General features: G+C 42.0%; 1 protein-coding gene across 2 annotated transcripts in view; it reads right to left on the bottom strand.

Moving 5' to 3' along the window:
- ARID5B (AT-rich interaction domain 5B) overlaps positions 1–25,267 on the bottom strand; it is a 132,913-nt gene that overhangs the window by 52,679 nt on the left and 54,967 nt on the right. For both annotated transcript variants that reach the window (XM_081955996.1, XM_081955997.1), the window contains one exon: positions 15,299–15,529. In XM_081955996.1, the coding sequence (XP_081812122.1) occupies positions 15,299–15,529 (231 nt within the window). The remainder of the gene's footprint in view (positions 1–15,298; positions 15,530–25,267) is intronic.

Raw genomic sequence — 25,267 nt, 5'->3', positions numbered from 1 at the left:
CTCAAACGTTCTCCTGCTATTGTGCACTAAATTTGCCTGCATCCTATAAATCAGGGGAAATGGGGGGGCAAATGCTGTGTTCTGAGGCACATCCTTTTTTCTAGTGTGTGTGTTTAAGAGGCATAATTGAAAGAAAGGAAACAACCATTCGGGGAACATTATTGCAACATAAAAAGGAAAATTAAAACTGTTTGTTATCAATTTTTTCTCTTCTGTTTCCTGTAGTGCGTCATCTCCCAATTGCCCCGATTTTCTGCTGAGTGTGTTGATTCTCAAAGGCATGGTCATCAAATGCATATAATTGTGGAAATGAAATTGTGAGGCCATTAAAACAGTAATACACCAGCGCTTCCAATAGATGCCAATTCTTTTCTGATGACTGGTGGTCTGTGTCTCTAACTTCACACACGGGAGATCAAATTGCTTATTTCTTCTATTTTGATGCAGATGCTATCAGAGGAATGCCACAGACACACAATAATTTCTTCAGAAATCTTCTTCACAGTGTGTGCCATCTTCTCCTGGGCCTTCCAGATGTGTTGGCTGAGCTGATGGGAGCTCCACACATCTGGAGGGCAGCCACTGAATAAAATTGCTGAGGAGTGTTTACAGAGAACACCAAAGGTCACAGTTTTTGACTCCAAACTCTACTTGGACTGTGGAGCAAAGGGCTTAATGAACTTATACGCCATCCCAATCTTTTCCAATTTGATGCTCTGTCATTTTTAGCCTTGCTGGAGGACATTTGCAGAACATTACAAACTGCAGCCCACAAGCCTCTTCCCTCCTTTTAAACAGCCATTAAAGAGAAAGTCTGAAATGTACACATTTCAAAGACGGCTTCGCAAGCATGAAGCCTCCTTCCAGATGTTTTAGATTTTGAATTTCCCAATAAATGAATAACATACTAAGAAAGCAAACAAGAACTGACATTATTTAGTCTAAAGTTCTAAAATGGCGTAACATCTGTAGTGCAAAACTATTTCAAATAACTATATATATAAGTATCTACAAGGGTCAATTAGATTTAAACCTAGTTTGCTCTGCAACCACCTCCAGGACTTAAAAGACAGATAAAAGTTATTAAGGAAGTTGGAAGTGTTTTAACATAAGTGTTTCTTTGGTCTCGCAGATCTTCAGGGTTTTGAAACAAGACCACATTTTGCTGGATCTTTTTTTTTTTTTTGCAATAACACCTTTCTTATTATCTGCCTTCAGTTTTATACTTTGGGGGGTGGGGTGGGGTTGAAGAGAATCCTGCCTCTCATCTAAGGAAGCAATCTGGCTTTACCTCTTTCTCCTTTTAATTGTTCAGCTCCAATGTTTGATATTAGCACAAGGAATCAAAGCTGTTAAAATAAAGCTCCTCTAATCTTGTAGTAATTTTTCCTAAGCTGTTGAAAACAAGCATTCAAAGTCGCAGTTGGGAACAGAACAGCACAATGGTTAGTGCTGCACAATTTCCCCCCTCCTGCTGCCTATGGAAAACTTCCCCTTTCCTTCTAGTGCAGGAGGAGGGAGGGAGGGACAATGAAGGTCTCGGCATCTCCACCACCCACAATTGGGTGGAAATATTGCTCCATGGAACTCCTCTGCTTCCTGGAGAGGATTTCGCTGGAGATTCCCCCAAAACCCTGGTGCCCTGGGATGTCCAGGTAGCTCTCAGGTGGCCCCACATCAACGCTGGAAGCTTGTCAAGGGCTTTCCAAATGGAAGCTTTCTCCAAACTGAACTTTGTCCAAATCTACAACCGGCATGAACCGTTATTAAAAATCCTTCTATAAAACCGTATACGCCTTCATCTGCTTTACAAATACTGAATATTTGCTCATTAACCCAGAATAAGTGTTGCTACATTCTATAATCTTTTCACTTGCAATGGCTTGTGAAATGCCTTTAATTAAAAATCTGCAACAATTCTAAATGTGGTTTGCGGACTCATTCGCAAAGCATTTGGGCAAAGTGTCTCCTTTTGAAAAATCTACAAGATCCCTGCATATTTATTCACGTTCCATAATGATCACATTTGCCTTGTTGAATTTTATCCAAATAACATTTGTATGTGTGGTACATCCCACCCCCACCCCCCTGAGACACTCTTTGTGTTAAAATTAGAAATCCTAGTGTAAAGCTGGAATTTGTGGCCATTTGTCCTGGGGAGAGATCCATTTTCTTCCCTCCTTCAGCCCAAATCAAAATGCCCCTTTGCACCAGTCCCACCTAGATCTGCCAGTGGTAAGGAAATAAGATTTACCTTGAAAGTGAGAAATCAAAGCTTTGCTGCCTTTACGTTGCTCTGACAAAGAGAAGGTTAAAAAAGACAAACGCAAATTAATTTGGCGAAGAGTAATTAACTAATTGCGTGTTGAGAAAAATTAAACAATGTTCATAGTGAGTCACTAGCTGTGTTTTTGTTCTTTGTTCCATTTTCTGGCACACCCTGCATGTTTCCTTTCTTCTTCAAAGAAATACTCCATGCACTGGAAAATATTCTGAGTGTTTGGAACGAAGAAGGGGACGGGCACACGGAGGGATCCTGGGCTGCTGCTGCTCCATATTGAAGCCCTGGAAGGTGAGGGCTGAGGATCTGCTCCCGGGCTGGAGAGGAGAGGATCCGTCTGCCTCTCTACCCAGGTCAAAAGAAGGCAAGGAAGAAGCTCAGCCGCTTCTCCTGTTCCACAAACTAAGTCACTCCTGGGCTACCTTTTTCACCTTTTTTCCATCTTGCAGGCAAAAACCCCAAACTCACCAATTTCACCGATGCTTTTGAGCTGAAATGACAAAAGCCTTCACAAGAGCAGTACATCCACTTTTTAAGAATCTGAATGCCACGCCTCCAATGACAGCTTTCACAGACTAACAGAGTTGGAACGGGCCTTATAAATCATCTAGTCCAACCCCAACTCAAGCAGGAGCACCTATACCATTTCTGACAGATGGCAGTCCAGTGTCTTCTTGAAAGTCTCCAGTGATGAAGCTCCCACAACTTCTGAAGGTAACTTCTGTTCCATGGGTGGATTGTTCTCACTGTCAGAAAATTCCTCCTTATTTCTAGGTTGAATCTCTCCTTGGTCAGTTTCCATCCATTGTTCTTTCTCTGGCCTTCAGGTGCCTTGGAAAATAGCTTGACCCTTTCCTCTCTATGGCAGCCCCTCAAATATTGGATGATTGCTATCACATCTCCCTTGGTCCGTCTCTTCACTGGACTAGCCATGCCCAGTTCCTGTATCCATTGTTCATGTGTAGTAACCTCCAGTCCCCTAATCATCCTTGTTGCTCTCCTCTGCACTCTTTCTAGAGTCTCAACATCTTTTTTATAGTGTGGTGACCAAAACTGGATGCAGTACTCTAGGTGTGGTCTTACTAGGGCTTTATAGAGTGGTATTAGTACCACACTTGATCTCGATTTGGATGCATGCTTATATTATAGGGTTTGTTCTCCAAATGGTGGAAAGGTTTGCAAGACAATAGAAGAGCAATGGACAAGCCTTTGCACCCTCTGTTTGATGGCAGGAGCATCAGTAACATTTCCCTTTTAAATCCCCAGAGAATTATCTACTGGAGCCAGAGGGAAAGGGAAAAACTTGAGCTCTGTGGGTCAGTCAATATTAGTCATTGTAACTATTGCAAGGGGAAGAATGGGGTGGCTGATGGCCAACTCAGAAGTTCACTGCCCAGGGGAATTTGTGAAGCTGGGGGTTTCACGTGTCACACCTGAGGATTATACAGAATATCCCCCACTACTCAACTGGATTCCTTAGATCCAAGAAATCTGTTTCTAAGCCCTGGGAAGCAAGTCTGCAGACCTTAGGATGGTCGCTTTCCTTTCCTTCTTCTGCTTGACTTTTGGCTGGGAGATTCTCCACCACCACCCCACTCCCCGCCCCCCTGTGATTTCAGGTATGCCCACAGTGGCCTCCTTGCAAAGGAGCATTAGCTAAAATTGTTCTGGATTTCAGTGGGGAAACTTCAAGTGCTGACATGTAACCGCAGGTCACGTGAAACTTAATCATACTCTTAAACCAGCCCTGACATAATATCTCCCAAAGCAAAATTACCGCAAATGACTGCTTTAGCTAAGAACTAGCCAGAAGCAAAACAGGGCCATGTAAGAGTAGATTTAGCCATAAATACCTCCACAATGTTTTACTCCACTTTATCTTTAAAAGAAAAAGAAAAGGAAGGAGTTGTGCAATAATTAAGGGGAGAGGGGGAGCAAACCCAACCCTGTGCCCTGTTCATTATTCCTGCAGGGGGCCTGTGAGTTGTTATTTCATCGCCCCCCAGCTGTCACACATTGCAAATTATGCACCAAGAAGCATTAAAGAGAATAAACACATTTAAATGAAAGCTGACGTAATTCATGATAAACAGTCACTGGAAAATATTACATTGTTGTCCCTCGCGTTGCTGTTTAAAGCAGGTTTATTCTGAAGAATGAGTCCATATTCTGACATAGATCACTTATTCCTTTGTTCATTGTGTTGCTTTCAGGAATGTTGGCACTTACATGATAGATATTTTTTTAAAAGGTTCTCTTCTGTTCATAATAATTACTGATCTCCCAGACCTCAGGGAATGTAACAATGTAAATTTGATAGTGTGATTGATGAAAACTGTTCTGAACACACAATGCAAAAAGCTTCCAGCAGAAAACACAAAAAGCATCCAGGGTGGTCCAAGCAGAGGACAGAATGTGGGGATAATCATGTGTGAACCAAGATGTTTGTCTAAAGAGAACATTAATGACTTAATGGCTTAAATGGCTTAAAATAACTCCTCTCTGGATGGGATTTGATTCACTAGAACCCCAATTACTGAAAAGGCAACAGTGGAAGATGCTAAATATAGCCTGCTAACTCAGGTTTTTTCCAACTCTAGAGAGCTCTGGTTGAAATGGATCCACAGAATCAAACCATCATGGAATAGACCTTGGAGGTCTTCAAACGTGGCAACTTTAAGACTTGTGGACTTCAATTCTGGGAGTTGAAGTCCACAAGTCTTAAAGTTGCCAAGTTTGGGGACCCCTGGAATAGACCTTGGAGGTCTTCCCCTGCTTAGTGGATGCCTAATTGATGACCATTCAGCCTTGCTGAAGATGCTATGCAAAAGAGACCCTGCCCATCAGTCCACCAGCAGACCCTCTGGGACCAAGTTCCTTCTATTTTCCCAACAGAAACACTAAGCCCCAGGAGTAGAGTACAGATAGTCCTTGACTTACAATAGTTCATTTAGTGACTGCTCAAAGTTACTACGGCACTGAAAAATGTGACTTATGGCCATTTTTTAAAATAGTTACGGCATCTTTGCAGCATCCCCATGATCATGTGATCAAAATTCAGATGGTTGGCCACTGGTTCCTACTTATGACCGTTGCAGTGTCCCTGGGTTGTGTGACCCCCTTTTGCGAACTTCTGACAAGCAAAGACAATGTCAAAGCCAGATTCACTTAGCATCAACTTATGAACTGCAGTGATTCAATTAACAACGGTGTCAAGAAAGGTTGTAACGTGGAGAAAAACTCACTTAACAAATGTCTCATTTAACAAGAGAAATGTTGGGCTCAATTGTGGTTGTAAGTCAAAGACTATCTGTACAGCCCAGAAAATGGATTCACAAAAAAGTCTCATTGGGTAGGTTTGTTGTCCAGAAGGGAGTTAATATGCAGGATCTTGGAAACTGACAAGCCCAAATTCAAATTCTAGCACTCCATAAATTATCCATGAATTCCTTAAGGTGGGGTCTCTGAGATTGCTGGGACCCCTTTTTCCCCAAAAGACCAAACCAAAGAGCCTCCCCTCCCCCCTCTCTTTATATATATCATAAATGGAAAACGTCTTAAGGTGTATCATTATGCTTTGTCAACCATGAAAGGCAGGGAAGGGCTTTTGACTATACAGGTAGTCCTTACTTAGTGACTTCTTGTTCAGCAACCATTCGGAGTTACAACCGTGCTCAGCAAGAAGACTTATGGCCGGTCCTTGAAGTTGTGGCTGTCGCAGTGTCCCCACAGTCACAGGATCATGACTGGGGCACTTGGCAACAGGCACACAGTTACAAGGGTCACAGCTTTCCACAGTCACATCATCACCACTTGGGATCTTCACTGCCAGCTTCCAATAAGCCAATGAGGAAACCAGCCACCACCTGATGTTGTGCTTAATGAATGCGCATGATTCCTGAACAACCACAACCTGAACTATTATTGTACACTGAAGATCGCATTTAATTTCGTTGTACAAGGTGCAATGACAATAAAGTAAACTAAACTAAACCATTCATCTCCCTTGTGGAGCCCCCACCCACCCACCCACTCCCTGTGGTCCATGCAGATCCACCCTCCTGACCTAAAGCAACTTCATTCTATCATGCCATTGAAGCAGCAGGATGCTGTTTTTCAAAGAAACAGAGTGTTATAATTGTGTGCTCTTTTTATGTATTGCCTGGTATGATAACTCTGGGTACACTGAGGTTCTGTTTGGTTCCCCCTCCCCAACTGTCCCTGGGCCACGCAGCTGGAAGCTAGGAAACCACAGCCAGCATTTTGCATAGGAGATAGCAAGCAGGTTCTGCGGTTATGGGGCGAAAAAACAGCCTCGGTGAGCTGGACATCCACATTTTTCCTGTGTGGTCTATTTAGGTGGCAGGGAGGGGAAAAAGCTGCACTCCCACCGTATGCTGAACTCCAGCCATGAAAGGACCTTATCACAAGAGACAGAGTTAAGCCTTGTCAGTTCTGATCAATGTTCATTACATGCAGTGGTGCAAGGAAGCAGGTTTTATAGCAATGGAGCATTAACATTGTTAAGATGAATATTTAATATTTGCAACATCCAGTGGGTGGGAAACAGAATCACCTTTCAGAATGCATTCTTGCCATTTCCATCCATCTCCTCTTCAGCCATTATTTCCTTAACTAGGATCATTGACAAGCAAAAGTGAATGTCCTGCATTGTATGGAGGGGCCCTTGATGTGCGAGCTCCCCCCCGAGTCCAGTATACCTGGGAGTGCCTCATGGGTTCCACATTGCTCCAGCTGTAGCTGCCCTTGCAGTGGGTGCCTGCTCCAAAGGGCATTGGAGGATGGAGCTGGGGCCACGGCACCTTTGCGTATTGCCAACTCAGTGCTTAGAAGGCCTTGGCCAGAGGGCAGCAGCTGCCATTTTCTGCCGGTGGTCTTGGCCATACACAAAGGACAACCTGATCTGAATCACGTGATGGATGGAGCCTGCCTCTTCCAACTCCTGGCCTCACTGCTCATTCAAATGGCCACTGAAACTTCAGTTATGTGTGAACAATAGAATCCCTTATGCCACCAGGCTCAAAATATTAGGCTTGGACAACCTAGAACTACGCCGCCTATGGTCTGACCTAAGCACAATACACAAAATTTCCTGCTACAACATCCTACCTGTCAACAACTACTTCAGCTTCAACCTCAATAATACACAAGCAAACAATCGATACAAACTCAAGGTAAACTGCTCCAAACTCGATTGTAGAAAATACGACTTCAGCAACAGAGTGGTCAACTCCTGGAATGGTCTACCTGGCTCCATTGTTACATCCTCAAACCCCCATAGCTTCAACCTTCAACTGTCTACCGTGGACCTCACCCCATTCCTATGACGTCCGTAAAGGGGGTATGCATAAGCTCACCACCGTCCTTGTCCTACTGTCCCCATTTATTTGTACTTTGTTCATGTCCGTGTTTATACTTATACTTGTTATCTTGTACATGTTAGACAAACTAAATAAAATAATAATAATAAGCTTCCCGAGGGACCAGCCAACAGTATACATAGCTTTTAGTCAGATGAAAACAGCAACATATAAAGACAAAAAGAAGTCATTACAAGTTTTTATTTGCACTAGAAATCTTACAGAGGGAATCTGTCCAACCATCAGTCTGAGTAGTGTCAGTTTAGGACAACAACACAAATATGGATTAAATTATAGCAGCATTGCAGGAGGGGAGCAGACTTTGACCTTATTATTATCTGGGACTTTTATGTTTAGTGTATGCAACTATTTCACTCATACAAGGAAAGACAAAATGTGCTAATATTTATTCTGAGATTATGAAAAGCGGGAAGCTAAGCATTTAGCAGGAAGAAATAATTTAACACAAGAAATTCTGCAAGCTATGTAAGTTCCTCTGTTCAAAATGTTTTTTTCAAACATTATTCTAGGGGATGCTAGGACTGAACGTTGTATCACTGTTGGTGTTGTTTTAAATAGGTATTATTTTACAACTGAAAATCAGTCATTATAAGCAACATCTGGAGACCATTAATAGCTTATTTCTCTTTTCTTATTTTTTTTTAAATAAAGGTTTGACCAGGAATTCAAAACATTTCCAGATTTCTCATTTTCAAACATTTCTGATTTATGCTAAATGATGGGAAAGCACTTTTATTGTACACATATCTAAATGGAAATAACATAATGGTTACTGCTCACTAATAACAGTTCTCAGTGCCATTTGCTTTATTTATTTTTCTAAAAAAAGTAGGAATTGCTATATTTAAGTAGGGCACTCTAACCATGGTTTCTGAAATCTATCTTTTTTAGACTGGTAAGACACTGCAGTGAACTACTGTATATCTAAAGAGGCTCAATCCAAAACAATACAATAGTAGAGTTGGAAGGGACCTTGGAGGTCTTCTAGTCCAACCGCCAGCCTAAGCAGAAAACCCTATACTATTTCAGACAAATGGCTATCCAACATCTTCTTAAAGACTTCCAGTGTTGAGGCATTCACAACTTCTGGAGGCAAGCTGTTCCACTGCTTGATTGTTCTAACTGTCAGGAAATTTCTCCTCAGTTCTAAGTTGCTTCTTTCCTTGATTAGTTTCCACCCATTGCTTCTTGTTCCGCCTTCAGGTGCTTTGGAGAATTTTTGACTTCCTCTTCTTTGTGGCAACCCCTAAGATATTGGAACACTGCTATCATGTCTCCCCTAGTTCTTCTTTTCATTAAACAAGACATACCCAGTTCCTGCAACCGTTCTTCATATGTTTTGGCCTCCAGTCCCCTAATCATCTTTGTTGCTGTTCTCTTCACTCTTTTTAGAGTCTCCACATCTTTTTTATATCGTGGTGACAAAAATTGAATTCAGTATGCCAAGTGTGGCCTTACCAAGGCATTATAAAGTAGTTTTAACACTTCACGTGATATTGATTCTATCCCTCTGTGTTAGATTGGGTAATGGATAGGCACACACAGGCTTAACGGTAACAACAGCTCTTTATTAAGTGCAACAAGTGAGAACAATCCAGCAAAGGTTGAGTCTGACAGCAGCCCTTTTATAGGGAGCTGTCAGACCCTTCGACCAATAGGATTAAACCTCTGTTCCTGCTGGAACAGAGGACCTTGGCGGAAACCACTGTAGTTAGTGCAAGTATCGAACATTCTGTTGATGCAGCCTAGAACTGTGTTGGATTTTTTGGCAGCTGCTGCACACTGCTGGCTCATATTTAAATGGTTGTCCACTAGGATTCCCAAGATCCCACACATCTACATTGAAACCATGTTGTAAAGATGAGAAATAAACATTAAGATGCACTGGCTTTACTGTGCTTTGGATACTAGCAACTTCTTCAGGGGCTCCGAGGCCTCTATTCATATTTGGGGGGAGCCGCATTGCAGTCTAGGCTTTAGATGTATGTTTCTGCCTTAGCAATGAAAGCTACAGACCAGTTGTCCAGTAAAGATTTGGGCAGAAAGGCAGATAGGTAGATAGTTCATCCATGCTCCAGTGGTGACTCTAGACTTCCCTGCTACTTATGGATCTGTCCAGGTGGAAAGGAGATAGTTCTTATTAGGCACTATGGAACAGCGGTGAATGTGCAATTTTACAAAATACCTTTAAGGAAGAAATTAATATTTCTTTCCTGGCTTCATTCATTTTTTCAGCAACATGTAGGAAGAGCACAGGTGTTCTTTTGGGATTAGACCAATGGTGCCTTGGCCAATTCCCAAAAGGCTGCACACACACACACACACACACACACACACACACACACACAAGGTCTTTCTTCGCAGAAGATCCTTGGAAACATCAGGTGGGTTAAAATCAGAAAAGGCAGCAATAAACCCATTTGGTAATTTTCCCAAGATAACCACCTGGAAGCGATCCTGTGCTCACCAGGAATCCAGCTCAGCTCAACAGAGGCTTTATTTTACATGCTAGCTGAAGGTGTACTTGAAGGAAATGACTCATAATTAGCATAAACAAATCATTTGCATCATGAGCAAATCAGGGCACAAAGATCTATAGAAGTGGAACAGTCAATCCTACACACACACACACGCACACACAAACACACACACACACACACAGGAAAACATGTCACTATAAATTCAAGTCGGATTCTGTGAGAGTAGCATGGTCTTCCTGGGAAACACAGCAGAAGCCTCTGGTTGAAGAAGAGGAGGATGGCACCTAATCTTCCCCATTAGCACAACCGCAGGAGATGGCTGGCTGGGTTTGCACTGAGTGATGGTGGCCCTGCATTGTGCACTGCTGGCAATCCAACCGGCCCATCCACAGGGGAGTGAGCATTATTCCCTGGGCTGCCACTGTGAAGACAAGGTGTGTGGTGGCAACCATGGAGCTGGTGAGTGTGCTTGAAGCAGCAGCACAAGGAGCAAAGCTGCCCCTCCCAGTTGTGACTTGACATATTTGCATGTCCTGAATGCTTATCTCTTTGACTGAGATAAGGAAAGCCACAAAGAGAGAAGTTGCTTTTTCACTCATTGCAATATCAATATTGCTCATATAAGAGTAATGATTACTTTAGATTAATGGGAATAATGCTGTGGAGGATTAAGGCTCATGTCTTAAAGGCGTTGCTTTTTTAAAGAAAGCAACCAAAATTCCCTGCCATATTTAAGAAGGCCTTACTCTTCCCCAGTTTACAAGAGAGAAGAGAACGCTGATCTTGTTAAAATGCCTAATTGAAAAGGGAAAAGGAAAAGGAAAACAAAAAGCTTCATGGAAACCTCATTTATTTTGGTTGAAACTTTCTAACAAATACATGAAGTTGATATGTCCTATAAAGTTTTTTATTCTTGGTCAAAATGATCCCTGCCTCCCCCACCCCACTAATACTGAATAATATACAGTATCTACTATTCAGAGTCTGCAGAAGATAAAATGGTGCCATGCGTTAATCATTAAATACAGTCTTCAGGAATTAGAGGCCCACATGGACGTTTCACCTAGTAGTATTTCAGTGCTGGCATATTTTTGCATCACAGCGCAGGATGCTTTAAATAGAAATATTATAATAGAGTATTTAATAATATTGATATTTATAATAATATCAAAATAATAATATCAAAATAATAATAATAATAACAATAACAACAACAACAACAACGATGATGATGATATTTAGCAATATCAATAATATTGCTTTTTAAAAAATCTGGATCTTGACTGATCTTGCATTTCCTTCCTGTCAAATCAATCTCTCTGTGAGCCTCTCTTCTTGATATGCTTTTTCCTCTCTAGATGAGTCGACTAAATATTATCTGGCTGCCCAAAGTCATAGAGATGGCACAGACGTTTAATATGTTATCGTTGTTATTATTATTGCTCTGAAAAAGAGCAGCATTGAAGCTCTTTTTTAAAAAAAGTGACACCTCTGTAAATTGCTTTTTCTTTGCACATCAGACTGAAAAGCAACTGGTCCATCAAAGCATATGACTTCTCTGTTACACCACCATGCTTAGGTTTATATTTAGCGGTCACGATTTTGTACCTGTCACCATCATCTACGGTATATGGAATTAATGTAAACTAACACGATGCATGCTGGTTTTATCATAGTAGATGGAATTGTAGAGGAGGGAGCAACTTGCCACCTATCTCTTACATGCTCCTCAGCCCCTGAAGTCTAGGATAGCGGAAGTGTAGCTTAGGCTTCTGCCCACCAAGTGGTCTTTGGTTTCAGAGCAAATCCTTGAAGCCACCCTAACTAGATCACAGGGCTGTGCTGATTTCACAAATGATTCTATCCTTCTCATCTCCCCTAAACGCAGCTGCACATGCAAAGACACACTTCATTCTAGACTCCCAGTTGAATCCGGAAGAAAGTTTCCTTAGCCTTAAAAGTCAGATTGGACTTTATAAATTGGCCTCTTAATGCTACTGCAACTACTTTTCAAGAAATGTGAAAAATGTCAGGCTGCTTTAATAACCAGCAGGGAAATGCTGTGTCTGTGCCCATCCATGATCTGAAGCCTTTCCTCGGAGGTTTTTTTCTCTCTTTCAAATCATACATAGGGTCTACTTCCTTCTCTAATCCTGAGGTTGGATATCTTGCATTTTTATTTCCTTGACAGAGGTGGCAAAGAGTCACAGCATGGAAAGAAGCCACGGCTGAAATAGTTCTCTGGATGCAATTCTGCACTTGCAAAACCCAAGCTGAAAACTTAACAACACAATGAATACGCTGAGGCCTACAGACCAGGCCAAACAGGTAGTAACTTGGCAGCCTGGATTGCTGGAACCAGCAGCGACCCAGGCCTGCCACGCCCCCGAACCGGTTCTCCTAAGGCGGCACCATCTGGTTTTTCAGTTCTGCCCATGCGCAGAACAATTTTCATTGCAATTTTTCTTTTTCATTTTTTAAGGTTTTGTGCCTGCACAGACCTTTTTATTTGCAAATGCACATGCACATTTCCCCCCGACACACACCGAAACCGACAGTGATGCTGGCAGCAACCCACTCTGCTACAGACCAACCTTGCTATCATATCTGCATAAAGCAGTTAACTAAGTAACGGTGACCATCCCTGCAAGATAGAAAAGGGGTCTGCTCTGTAGAGCCATTATTAATGTTGATTATCACATGTGGAAGGAATAATTGTGATCCTATTAATATTGAATAATGTATCTTAGTTGGTTGCATATATAGTTTGATGCTACCTAAATATTTCTGACTTTCTGCCATAGCTCTGGAAGCGGGAATTGAACACGATACCTACATGTGTCTTTTCAAAAGAAAAGAAAAGAAGACATTGCTATTTACAAAATCCCTGAGTAAGTGAGCTAACTTAGAGATAGAGTTTGCACTATCAGCCGATAAATGGTCAGCCAACTACCATTAAATTGTGTATTTGATACCAGTTATGTGAGTGCAAATCCTCCCCTCCGCCAAAGCACAGCCAACCCTTGAGGGTGATTTAAGGAGGAGGGGAACTTGGCACCTGAGCTTTGCTGTCCCTTTTTCAAATTACAAATGACACAAGGAGAAACATCTTCAGAACAGATGAGTCTTTCATGATGGGTCTTTCATGATGGATTCCAAATACAGGGTTGGCAATTATTTGGGAGGGATATTCTGGCTCAGGAAGCCAGCATTAAGCAGGGGAGAAAATAGAAGCCAGGTGGAGCCACTTTCTGGCCATCCTTCCATTATGCAGTTTGGTACCAGAGCTCCTCCATCATAGTTTTCTCCTGGGTTCCTGGTTATGAAGGAAAATGGGGTGTTCTCTCCTGTCTTTGGGGAACAACCTTCTGCAGGAATCTGGTCCCTCCATCTAAACTGAAATCTGCCCAAAAGTCATTACCAAACTGGAATGTTTGATGTGTTCTATGGGGAAGTTACTACATGCATAGGTACAATTATCAAAATGGTATTTCATTTTAATTAAAATTAATTTATCTTTAAATTAAATCATAGGTTTTGTGCTGGCCTTACAACTTTTGGACTGTGGGCACCATCTAAGTCAAAATAAACCAGCAGGAAACGCCACATTTACTGATGAGGTTCCCTTTTTGGATCATGAGATGTTTGCAAGAAAACCACCAAGTTCAGACAGCACCAAGGACGCCCTCCACCCACCCTCATTCAGCCTGAGCAATTCCTTTCTACCAAAGTCAAGACAGACTTCCTTGTGTGAAGATATCTGAGCTCTATAGCTCCCATAACTGATTGAACAGTTTTCCTTCTGAATCTGAACTGATGACTGTATCTTTATTTTCTCCCTGTCTTCCAAAACATTCTCTTTTTAAAATCATCATTCATCCTGAGCCATGGGATACCAATTCTTTTCAAATACATAGCAGGGCAGAGGGTAGCAGAATAAGAAATATTTTTTCTCCTTGTCTTCACCAACATATAAAAATGCTTTCACATTATAAAGATTTATGAATGCCATATAATTTGTAAAGTGATATGGTAAATAAATACTGATTTATACAGCGCAGGTAAGAGAACTCAGAAAAACAGCCTATCCCAATAATTAAACTTGTGCAGGGTCCAGAGACAGAACTCTGAAAGACAAAGAATGGAAGCCTCTCCACCATTTTTGCCCACTTCCAAAAAGCCTTTCTACTCACAAGGACAAGACTTTAAGGACTGGTTGTGCAAAGTGTGCCAAAGAGGGCCTTCACAAAGGAGGTGAAGGGCCTCTCTTGGAAATGCAAAAGCACCCTTAGCCAAACTCATCCAGTGCTCCAAGGGCTCTTCCTCTGCTTTGTTCATGGTGCACAGCGCCTGCAGACCTCCTATTTTTTAGCACACTTGGAGATGGCTGGGGACAGCCTTCCAAGCAGCCAGGCGAATCTCCCAAAGGATGTTGCTGCTCTAATGTTGTGTAGGGAGGTACTTCATTCTCACAAACATGCTCTGAGAACATCTCTTTGTGCAGCCCAGCTAAACTCTACACTGCACATTTGGGGACTGCAAACTGTAGAACCTGATGAAGCTAACACTGATCCCATCTTAACAATGTGGTCTCTGCTAGAACTGAGCTACACAACCGAGCCATTCACTCTACAACACCCATGAACACATCTGACACTGGAGATTGTGAGTCTCCTTCAGAGTAAGCAGTTTAGAGCTTAACGGCTACAACAATATTACTCAAGAGCTCTAAAACCAGGGCTGACATTCTGATAATAAGCCAGAGCCACCTTGAGCTAGAAAACGTCTCAGCATCTCTCCGCTGGTACACAATTGAAGAATAAAGGAGGTGCAGCAAACCCCTGGAAGAACAAGGCCCAGCGCAGTTATGCCCAAGAACCAAATACACCATGATGCCTTCAAAGCTCTCTTCAAGGCCATCTCCATCCCCTAACAAACATGCTACTTTTCTAAAAGCATTTTGCCAGTGATGCAGATGCCAAATTATAAGGACTGTTAGCTCTGGGCACCTCCTTGGCTTCTCAGTGAAGTAAAATAATGATTTAGCCATTGTGACTAAATCGCACTTCTAAAATGGGGAGCAATTGCAGAAAACCCTTTTAACTTGAGACAGAAGGAAAGGTGAAGGAACTTACCAAATTCATCACATACACTCTCATTTTCGACGAGTGTGGGGTGCTCAAATGTGTCTCGACAGTAGAGGATTTGAGACCTTTGACTGATGGCTGCAACACCTCCTAGGGCTAAGACAAACTGGTCTGCTTGCACTGAGGATGGCTTGCCCTGGATCCGTTTCCGCATAGAGCGATAGCGGCAGTACTGGGGGTAGCTGAGGATCAACACATTGACATCTTCTTCCTCCTCACCTGAGAAAGAAAGAGGGAGTTGAGCGTTACTGAGTCCCCAGGCAGAAAACCAGCCAAATCCCTCCACCCACCCATCCATCTTTCCATCCATCCATCCAACCAACCAACCAACCAACCACCAGCTACTTTGGAATAAAATGTTCAGTATTCTAAGCATTTGGTGACTAATTAATTTCCACCATTTTTGAAATTTTGATGGAATAGTTATATTCCGCTGCTTATTAAGAGCATTTTAATTGTTTATTTTTCTTTTGGATTTCTGTAAGCCTCTCTCTTTAAAGATAACTAGAATAGATAAATAATGCATAAGCAATCTCTTAATAATAGGGTCCTTGAATGTGGATATGAAATTATAATATTACACTTGAGCAATAATGGTAATTTAATTATTAATCTGAACTTGCCATACTGGCAAAACCCCAAAGAAAACCGAGTCTGAATTTCTATAGAATTCTTGTACACAAATTAAATCTTTTATAGGTGGCTAAGCTCCAACCAATCTGAAAAAGACATCCAGCATTTTAAAAACAGAGATCACCAGAACTGTGACTATGAAGATTTAACCCATCCTGTGAACAGAAACTGCTTTGATAGGGAAAGGCATTGCAGAGTCCTGCTCTGACCCTCATAACAAGCTGGTACATCACACCCTGAACGAGGCCATAATATGGCTTGTTTGGCTTTGGCTTGTGCATGTGGCCCAGACTCCACCATTTCTCATTCTGTAACAAGGGTGTCAAACTCAATTTCATTGAGGGCTGCATCAGGGTTGTGTTTGACCTTGGGCAGTTGTGGTGGGCATGGCCAGGGTGGGTGTGGCCAGCTTGACGTCACTCGTGTCAGGGGTACCTATGTTGGCCCAAGCACTTTGCCAGCAAAAATGGGCTCGTAAGCTCCATTTTCAGCTGCGATGGCCTCCTGTAGCCCTCTGCCAGAGAAAATGGAGCTATGGATGCAGTATGAAGCAAGCAAGGCAGCCCGCAGCCCCTTCCTACCTGCAGAAGCTCTCAAGAGCCCATGGACCCCCTGCCTTTGCTGACCTCCTCACTTTTAGGGAAATGAATCGGATATTAACTTTGGAAGAATTTCCGGTGAGCCCTATTTTCTCAGAAATGTGAAGCAGAGGCACTTTGCTCAAAGGCTCCTCTTGAAACCTTTTTGGCTCCACTGTCTGCCTTGCCCATCAGTTGCAGGCTCCCCAAGACCACATTTGCAGGGTGGATTTATGGCACTTTTAATCATAATGTTGTAACCAAATCTTTGCACAAGACCTGCTGTCTTCAATCGTAGATTTAAGGCCACATTTCCCCAACATACTCGAGCTGCATTTATGTGTGACAGCTTATTCGTTTAGCATATGGCATATTGTACATGGACTAGCAATATATATTAACATTTCATCTAGATTAGTAAAGCGCAGTAAAATATAAATGTTAAAGAGATCTATGTTCAAATACCAATGTCTGAGCCATCTAACCATTGAAGCATAGCATCATTTATATTTTAAAAAAATCAGATACTGGTCTGGTTTATGTCCTCAGCTTACCGCTGGTCATGATGTGATCTAAAGTTTAACTTGGGACCCTGCAGTCACACCGAGGGGAGAATGCTATGCCCGATTTATACACATAGTCCTGGCAGATGAGGTGCGAATCCTGTTCAGGATTGTGTATCAGTGTTTTGGTATTACCTGAGGATTGTTGGTTTGTTTTTGCCAAGGCATCTCTCTCTCTCTCTCCCTCCCCTCCCCTCCCCCCTCTCTCGTCTTTATCCATTTTATAAACAGTATATTCACAGTAAAGCACATTACTAAAATGATTGTAATACTATTCAGGATTATTTTAAAGGGATATTTTAAAGCCAACTCATCACTAAGGTTATATTTTTTACCCTGATCTTCTAGTCTCTTCACATTTACTAGATTTTAACTCAAAGCTGCAAAAGCAATAACGGAAAGAGGAATAAAAGAGGAATATGAGTTCAATAAGAGTGCTGCATGGCATTAAGCACCCTCCCCCTCCGCACACCTTTTGCAAAAAGTCCAACCAAAAGACAAAGAGGGGGGGGGGGGAAGCATTTCCATTTGTTTAAGCAAAGACAAACAAACGATTCCTGGAACAAATATATTATTTCCACCACACTAATGTGTGAAAAACAACAGCAACCAAAGGTCTTTTTATCTCTCCCCACTGAAACGGGGAGGAGAAAACACTTTGATTTCTTTCAATAGAACTTAGTAAATGTTACTATGGTTATATGGTAAAATTATAGCACTGTATCAGAATGAAACATTTGAAGATAATCTGCTTTGAGCACGATGACAATTCTCAAATTCTCATTTCCTCTGTGGAAAGAAAGGAGTGCCCAGTCCGTTGTCAGCTCCTTCTCCCTGGGGTGCGATCATTTGATTACCCCCCCACCCCCTCATTTGGCTGGGCAGCTGGGCTTAGGAAGGAGCCCTGCCATCCTGCCAGATCTTCTCAGGTGTGATCATTTCACAATGGACTATCAGTTGTACACGAGCCTGGAACCATGAAGGACATCGGGACAAAGCTCTCCATGTTAGACAAGCTCTGGAACTGGAGCTGGTGAGTAACCAAGCTAGACCTTTTGATGGGACCGTTTTAAAGAGCAGGTGCATTGAGCTCTTTATATTTGCTTTCTAGCCCAAATAACGTCTGAAGTATAACTTGTTGTGGCTCCCTCTCGGATGCTTGGCACCCTGGCTCCGTGTGGACAACTACCTTTTCTCGGTTTTGATCACCACGAGAGAACAATGTAAGCCATAAGTGGCCCCTGGAAGCAGAAAGTGAATTTTCAGGTCAAAGTCCAACCCCCACCATTAAGGCTCAAACTGACTTTCAAGATCAAAATGTCTTTCAACTAAACAGAGAAACACATAAAAGGAGATTTTCCTGCTGGGCTTCAGAAACACCACACACACTCCAATGGTTACTGCTAACCACCAAATCCAGTTTTAACATCACTGAGCTTTTCCCCCTTTTCAAAAACACACATAAAAAATAATCTTCGCACCGGGATTTTGTAGAGCTGGATGGAAAACTATGCATGTCCCTTCCTGTACCTAATTACCCAGCTGCAGAAATTGCCAAGAATTTTGCCCTTTAGTTCTCTTAATCGCATTAGTCCAAATGCATTCCAATGCCAGGAGAAACACTGTTTTGTTTAACTGATTCCAAATCTGTATTAGAAGAGCTATTTTTGAAACATCACCTCCCCTTTTCTGAGGAGAATAAAAGACGGAGGCATGTTCTTGCTTCCTTATCATGCTTGTGGGGGTCTGGGGATGTTGTTTATTGTTTTCATTTACGGCATTTCCTGCACCGCACATAGAACCATACAGAAGGGATAGGGAGGGCTGGTGGCAGTTGTCTACCGAGGTCGCCTATAGAAGTTATCAAACATTTCCAAGTGGGCCTGCAAGAAACTCTTGTGCAACATCTTGGAAAGAAGTTGATGGAAGGGGGGAACTCACAAGGGCATCTTCCCCTGCTTTTGTGCTTCTGGGAGTCTCTTCTGTCTGCTGGTGGGGCATCACCTGTCAACTCCACCACTTTAGAGAGAGAGAGAGAAAGAGAGACACTGTTTACTCAGCTACTTCATTGGAGGCTTAATATTAATTAGTTCTGCGCAGTGTAGATCTGAAGAGTATCCAATCTAAGATTGATCTAAGGCAGCTCAGTTCTAGAGGAGGTTTGTACAATCTTCTGATGTTTTACTACGTATTCTTCTAAACTTTGCTCTGGCCTGATCACATACTAACAACCAAAGTGGAGCAGCTTCCAATATTTAGCACAGCTCCAGCTTTCAGAGATACCAATAATTAGGTTGATGTCTCCATGTCTTGTTATTCTGCTGCAAGACACAATTCCAGCTTCTAATTAGGCACTTTGTAAATTCTGTGCATTCATTTTCTGAAAAATGAATTTTTAAAAAGGGGGTGGGAGGGCAACGTAAGCTTGTGAAGAACCTAGCAGAACAATGTACTACAGATAAGAAAATTTACATCAGTTTCTATCACTACCAACATTATCATGTGAAGCAAGAATGGGGGTGGGTGGGGGTTTGGAGTGTGAATATAATTTCTCAGAAGGCAATTTTCCTTTCAGCCTAAGTACTCTTATTCATTCCTCACTTACTCAATGATTTCCTGTTTTAATTACACGACATTATACAGTACGATATTTGTAGAAATAAAACGTGTCTCAATCTAAGTGAATTGGTTACCAATGCTTAACATTCTAAAACTGCATCAACTTTATCAGTCCTCTGATTTTAGCTTTGCATATTTATTCTACCTGAACTCTCTCTCCCAAGGCAGTTAAATTAGCACAAATGTATGCATTCAGGAGAGAAATAAACACTTGTAGGTAAACATGCAGCTAACCACCTGGACAAGAGGATAGCTGCATCTTCCCCCTTCTGCTCCAACCATTGTTGGTGGTTAAACAAATCAAGACAAATGGAAAATATTCAAAAGAAAAACACCTGTTTCTTTTTTTAGGAAAGGGGCAAGAAAATTATGAAGGGAGGGAAGAAGAGGAAGACAGGCTAAAACAGAAGGGAAATAGAAAGAGACTACGTAAAATGCAAAGGAATGATTGTTTCCATTATTTTGTAACAGCAAAGCAAACCAAAATAAAACAAACACAGCCTTATCACTTTTGTGTTGCTTTTACTTTATTTAAATTTCTAGACCGCCCCCTCTCCCAAAAGGGACTCGGGGCGGTGTACAGTCAAATTAAAACACAAAGAATACATAAGAATAGATAAATAAATACACAGATCCTTAAAAACTTAGACGAGGAGGCTATAAAAAAACTGTATCTTAAAGTAAAGCAATTAAAAACAGTATTAAAAAATAACCCCTAAAAATACCCAAAAAGTTAAAGTTAAAATAATGACCTAGAAATGCCAAATTAAAAATATCTGCCAGGAGGTAAAATAAAACTATGAATGGGCCAAGCTATTGCACTGCTGTGGTTATTTTGAAAATCACAAGTTCTTAAATTACCTCACAAAACCACACCCTTGAAGATTTGATAAATATTTTCACAGAAATCAACAGGGCTGTGAATGACCAACAGAGTATTGAAAAAGTGAGTCTACAAAGGCTAATGAAAACACCCAAAGATGTTTCTTTTGATGGTAGCAAACAAGGTCGAACTGCCTTAGATTGACTGGCTTTCCTCTGAAGATTCCTTCTTCTTCCACACCTTGGACAACCAAGGACAATCACCTATTTGCCTCCACCAGATGCACAATCACTCACATGGAGCTCTGTCTTCCTTTTCTTCCAAAACCAATACGTCTCATTCCTCATGAGACTCAGCTTCCCTTCATTCACCCTTCCCTTGTCTCACCAGCCTCTTCTAGGCAGCCCATTTGGAACGGCCTTAGACTCTGGTTGATGCTACCTGTTTGCAAGTCATTGCTCCTTGCAGTAGCAGAACTATGACTAAATCAGGCTAGGTGGTTGTTTTATTCTGACTCGCAGATACAGGAAAGTATCTCCCTCCCCCCTCCTCCAATTAGTGGCTGCTTTAGCACCACCATGTTGCCAATGCTGCCACGGTGACAACAGTAACATAATAATTGTGGCTTTATCCCTGTCCTTTTTTCCTGCTCCCTCTGGCTCCTGTGCCCAATTTGCTCTCAGCAAAGCCTGATGGGTGAGCACCAATTGGTTGCTGTGAAACTGAGCCCAAAATCCGAAATCTCTTATTGGTGCTGGATGGCAACTCAGATGGCGTGTTAGGGCTGGCTGGGGGCATCAGCAGTCAACAGGTGAGACTTCTTCCTCGGAAGGAGGGGGACCTTGGGATTATGCTGGAGTGGGGTGTGAGATTGTAGTTTTCCTTGTGGTCCATGGCTCCTTTTGTTCACACTCCCCACAGCAAAGTGGCAGACAGTTCTGCGGGAAACTTTGGAAAGGCTGAAGACTATGTCACTGTAAGCAGCTCAGAATTTGCTTTGTAAAGATGGCTAGAGGAACTGGGTTCAAGATGATGTCTGAGAAATGTCCCAAGGCATCCCTTCAAGGGACCTTTGAATTTCCAGTAACCAGAAATGCCAAATGAGAAGCAGAATTTCAGGGCACAAAACTTTCATTAGCATCCAGGATCACAGGGAGCAGGCAATCCATGGAACAAAGGAAGTGTGAAGGTGCTTAAACATGCATTAATAAATCAACTGGCACCAACTGTAAATTCATAGTGTACAATTAAGGCAACGAGTGCACACACTCTGGCCGTTAATTAAAATAGTTCTAGCAGCTAATATGGTTTACAAACACACCCCTTATGTAAAAACCTTGAAGACGTGGATTTAATGACTCATCCTATGCTCATTCTGCACTAAAAAGTTACAAAAAAGGCCAGCCCGTGTGTGCACAATTTTGTTGTTGCTGTTTAATTAGCCAAATATTCCTAGAAGTTTTTCAGCAAACAACTTTGCTTGACCATGAGGGCAAACTCAGAGGTGAAAGGGGGAACACAGAAATACAATTGTCCCCAGGCACACCACACATTCCTCCCCCAGTGAGCTGAAGGGCTTCCCTCTCCTTCTCCAAAGCACCTCCTGATCAAGGTGTCTCCAGGAAGTTAACTGGCCACAGAAGGGTCACCTTGTGGTCTCCACAACAGACAAGGGAGCCTTTCGTATAGATGACTCCAACCATTTCCTTTCTCTGCTCCCCCCACTTGTTCTTGCACAGTTTCAGTATCTAATTAACAGTAACACTTTTTAAATATTAATGGCTGACTTACCACATTAAGGAAATGCAAATCAAATAATTAACTAATCCCAATAGGCGAACTTCTAGTTTTTAGTTTTGTCGAGGTTTGAACAAATTTTTATGAATTATCCACACAACAGGAGTCTGCTTTGTTGACAGAACTTTAAAGGAAAAATGTCTCCCGTGTTTCATGGAGCACCTCAACGTTTGAAAGTCCCGGTAATCAAAGAGAAATATCCCTCATGGAAAAATGGCTCCTGCTGATCAGAGAGAATCTTGTTTTTGATATACTGTCAGTTGTGCCAATTTCAGATGGGTATTTAAGCGCACTAAAACAAGGGCAGCAGTCCGATTCTTCTTGTGGCCATCTTTCCTCCTTATCCGGGTCAGATACCTTGGCCCAAAGGACTCCCTTCTGCTGAGGAGATGTTTCTTCTCCTCTCCATGTAGAGCAGGGAGGGACTTGCTGGTCCCTGTTTGCTACTGGAGAGGGGGGGGGGGTCCAAGTCAGACCCTGGCTGAGCAGACCAGGTCCTCATCTTCTGCTTTGATCCACCAATTTTGATCTCCTAACAATCTCATAATCTGGCTTGGTAAGAAAAAACAGACCTGCCCAAAATATGTAAGCTCTCTCCTTGACGCAGTCCTGGCTAACCCCACTTGTAGGAGTTTTCAAAATCCCTGCTTCCCTCTCCCCATGCAAGGGTTTCCCCCAGAGCTCCCAATCTTCTGGTACCTGGGAGAACATTCTGGGCCAATCCCCAAGGCCACCAGATGGTGGTGATGGTTTCCAATCGCTGGCCCAGAGAAGTACTGGATCAGACCTTTGAGCACACAATGGTTCCTTTAGTCCAATGCAGGAGATAAGGAGGCCTCAACTTTCCAGAACCTTGTTTAAAGCAAACCTCCAGAATATTTTGCATTAATTCATGTGGTACCCATACTCTGGGATTATTATTTTTTAATGATAAAATGTATCCAGAAAATAATTGACAAGCCTTATTCCTTTCATTAAACATACAGAAAAATGAAACTATTTCATAAATAAAGCATCCAATCTGTCCATCAAAAAGTTAAGAGAAATTTAGAGAACATGGCGGGAAGTAAGCAAAAGACAGATTCTTTTAAACTGTAATTCAATGATTTATACTGTTTCTTATGGAATGCTAGCTTGTTTTTTTAAAAAAGTAGAAATAAAAACACAATGTATATTTCGAACGTTTTGCAAGTGTTCTTAGAGCAATTTTATATAGGTTCTGATATAATGTTTAGAGCAATGTAGTATAGATTCCTATACTAAATCAGAAGAAAAGATAGACCTTTCACAGTTCCTTAAAAGAAAAAACATAACAACTACAAACAAAAAAGATTATGAAGGGGAATTAATTCAACAGTGCCTGAATGGATAGAACATGGCTAAAATTCTATATCTATGGGATTGGTGGCTTGTTTTTAATACCCCATGAATTTCATTTTAATAAGAAAAATGTATTTATCCTCAACAGGTAGTCTATAGGTAGTTCTCAACTTACAACCATTTGCTTTATGACACTTCAAAATTATGAGCCTTCCAAAAAGTGAGTTACAATCTACATTCACACTTAGAATCGTTGTATCTTCACAACTGTCCTGTGATTGCAATACAGGCACTTGGGAACTGGCTCGCATTTATGACCTCAATGCTTGATCTTGGTTTTGTGCAATGCTCTCTTCATTATTAGCGGAGAACTTCAGCAGAGCTTGGTCTCTGCGGTTACGAAGAGGCTGTGAGTTCCTTCATAAGGGCACCTGGCAAGGATTTAAGCATTTAAGACCTGCTCCCGACATGTATGCCTTTTTTGGAAACCCTTAATGAAATAAGGGCCTTGTTAATTCTTGCAATGTGTACTTTGTGAGGGATGCGGTGGCTCAGTGGCTAAGATGCTGAGCTGGTCGATTAGAAAGGTCGGTAGTTCGGCAGTTCGAATCCCTAGCACTGCGTAACGGAGCGAGCTCCCGTGACTTGTCCTAGCTTCTCCCAACCTAGCATTTTGAAAGCACGTAAAAATGCAATAGAAAAATAGAAACCACCTTTGGTGGGAAGGTAACAGCGTTCCGTGCGCCTTCGGCATTTAGTCATGCCAACCACATGACCACGGAGACGTCTTCGGACAGTGCTGGCTCTTCGGCTTTGAAACGGAGATGAGCACCGCACCCTAGAGTCGGGAACGACTAGCACATATGTGCGAGGGGAGCCTTTATCTTTACCTATATTTTGTATAGCTTACAAAAGCTAGCTGTTAAAGAAGTGGGGTAAGTGAGTGTGTTTGCATGCCTGAAACACATATTGTTTAAAGCCAACAGTGTACTAGCAGCCCTACCTCAATGCCTGTGCAAAAGAACTCCTTTGGCTATTAGGCCAATCTTCCCCCCAATGAGAAACCTTCTCATTCTGTTTAGCAGTCCTTGATTTTGAGAAAGCTGTAAAGAGACTCTTTGGGAGGCAGCACATTCCAGCAGCAGCCCTCCGTAGTGATTGTTAGGGAAAGCACCATCAATATGAATCAAAATTAAGGCTCTCTCATGTGGGCATTTGACAGCTGGATAATAGTTTGGGCACAGGTTGCCCGGACGTTTCTTTTCTTGTTAATATTTCCTTGTGTGCCCAACATAATGCAAGAGACAAGTGTAAAACAACGCACTGACAGAGGCAGGAAAGAAAGACTTGAATGGGAGCTGTAACGGAGAAAAATGTTAGGCTTAATTTTCAACAGCATTCAATAACAATTTATTTGCAGCCATTTTCTGGGCTAACCTTGCACAATGGAGCAGGTAAGATGCAGCACAAGGCAATTTGTCAGCTGCCAGATAGGAACAAAAGAACCAATTTTTAATAAGCTCCTGCATTACCTTATTTGTTCTGCAACATTTTAATAACTGTTTTGGAGGCCTATAAAAGAATCATTAGGGAAAAAGAGGAGGGGAGATGAAAGCCAGCAAGA

The sequence above is a fragment of the Natrix helvetica genome (assembly GCF_964273705.1).
Source record: "Natrix helvetica genome assembly, chromosome: 5".
In the NCBI taxonomy this organism is placed as follows: Eukaryota; Metazoa; Chordata; class Lepidosauria; order Squamata; family Natricidae; genus Natrix; species Natrix helvetica.
This window is presented reverse-complemented; position numbering and strand designations above follow the sequence as displayed.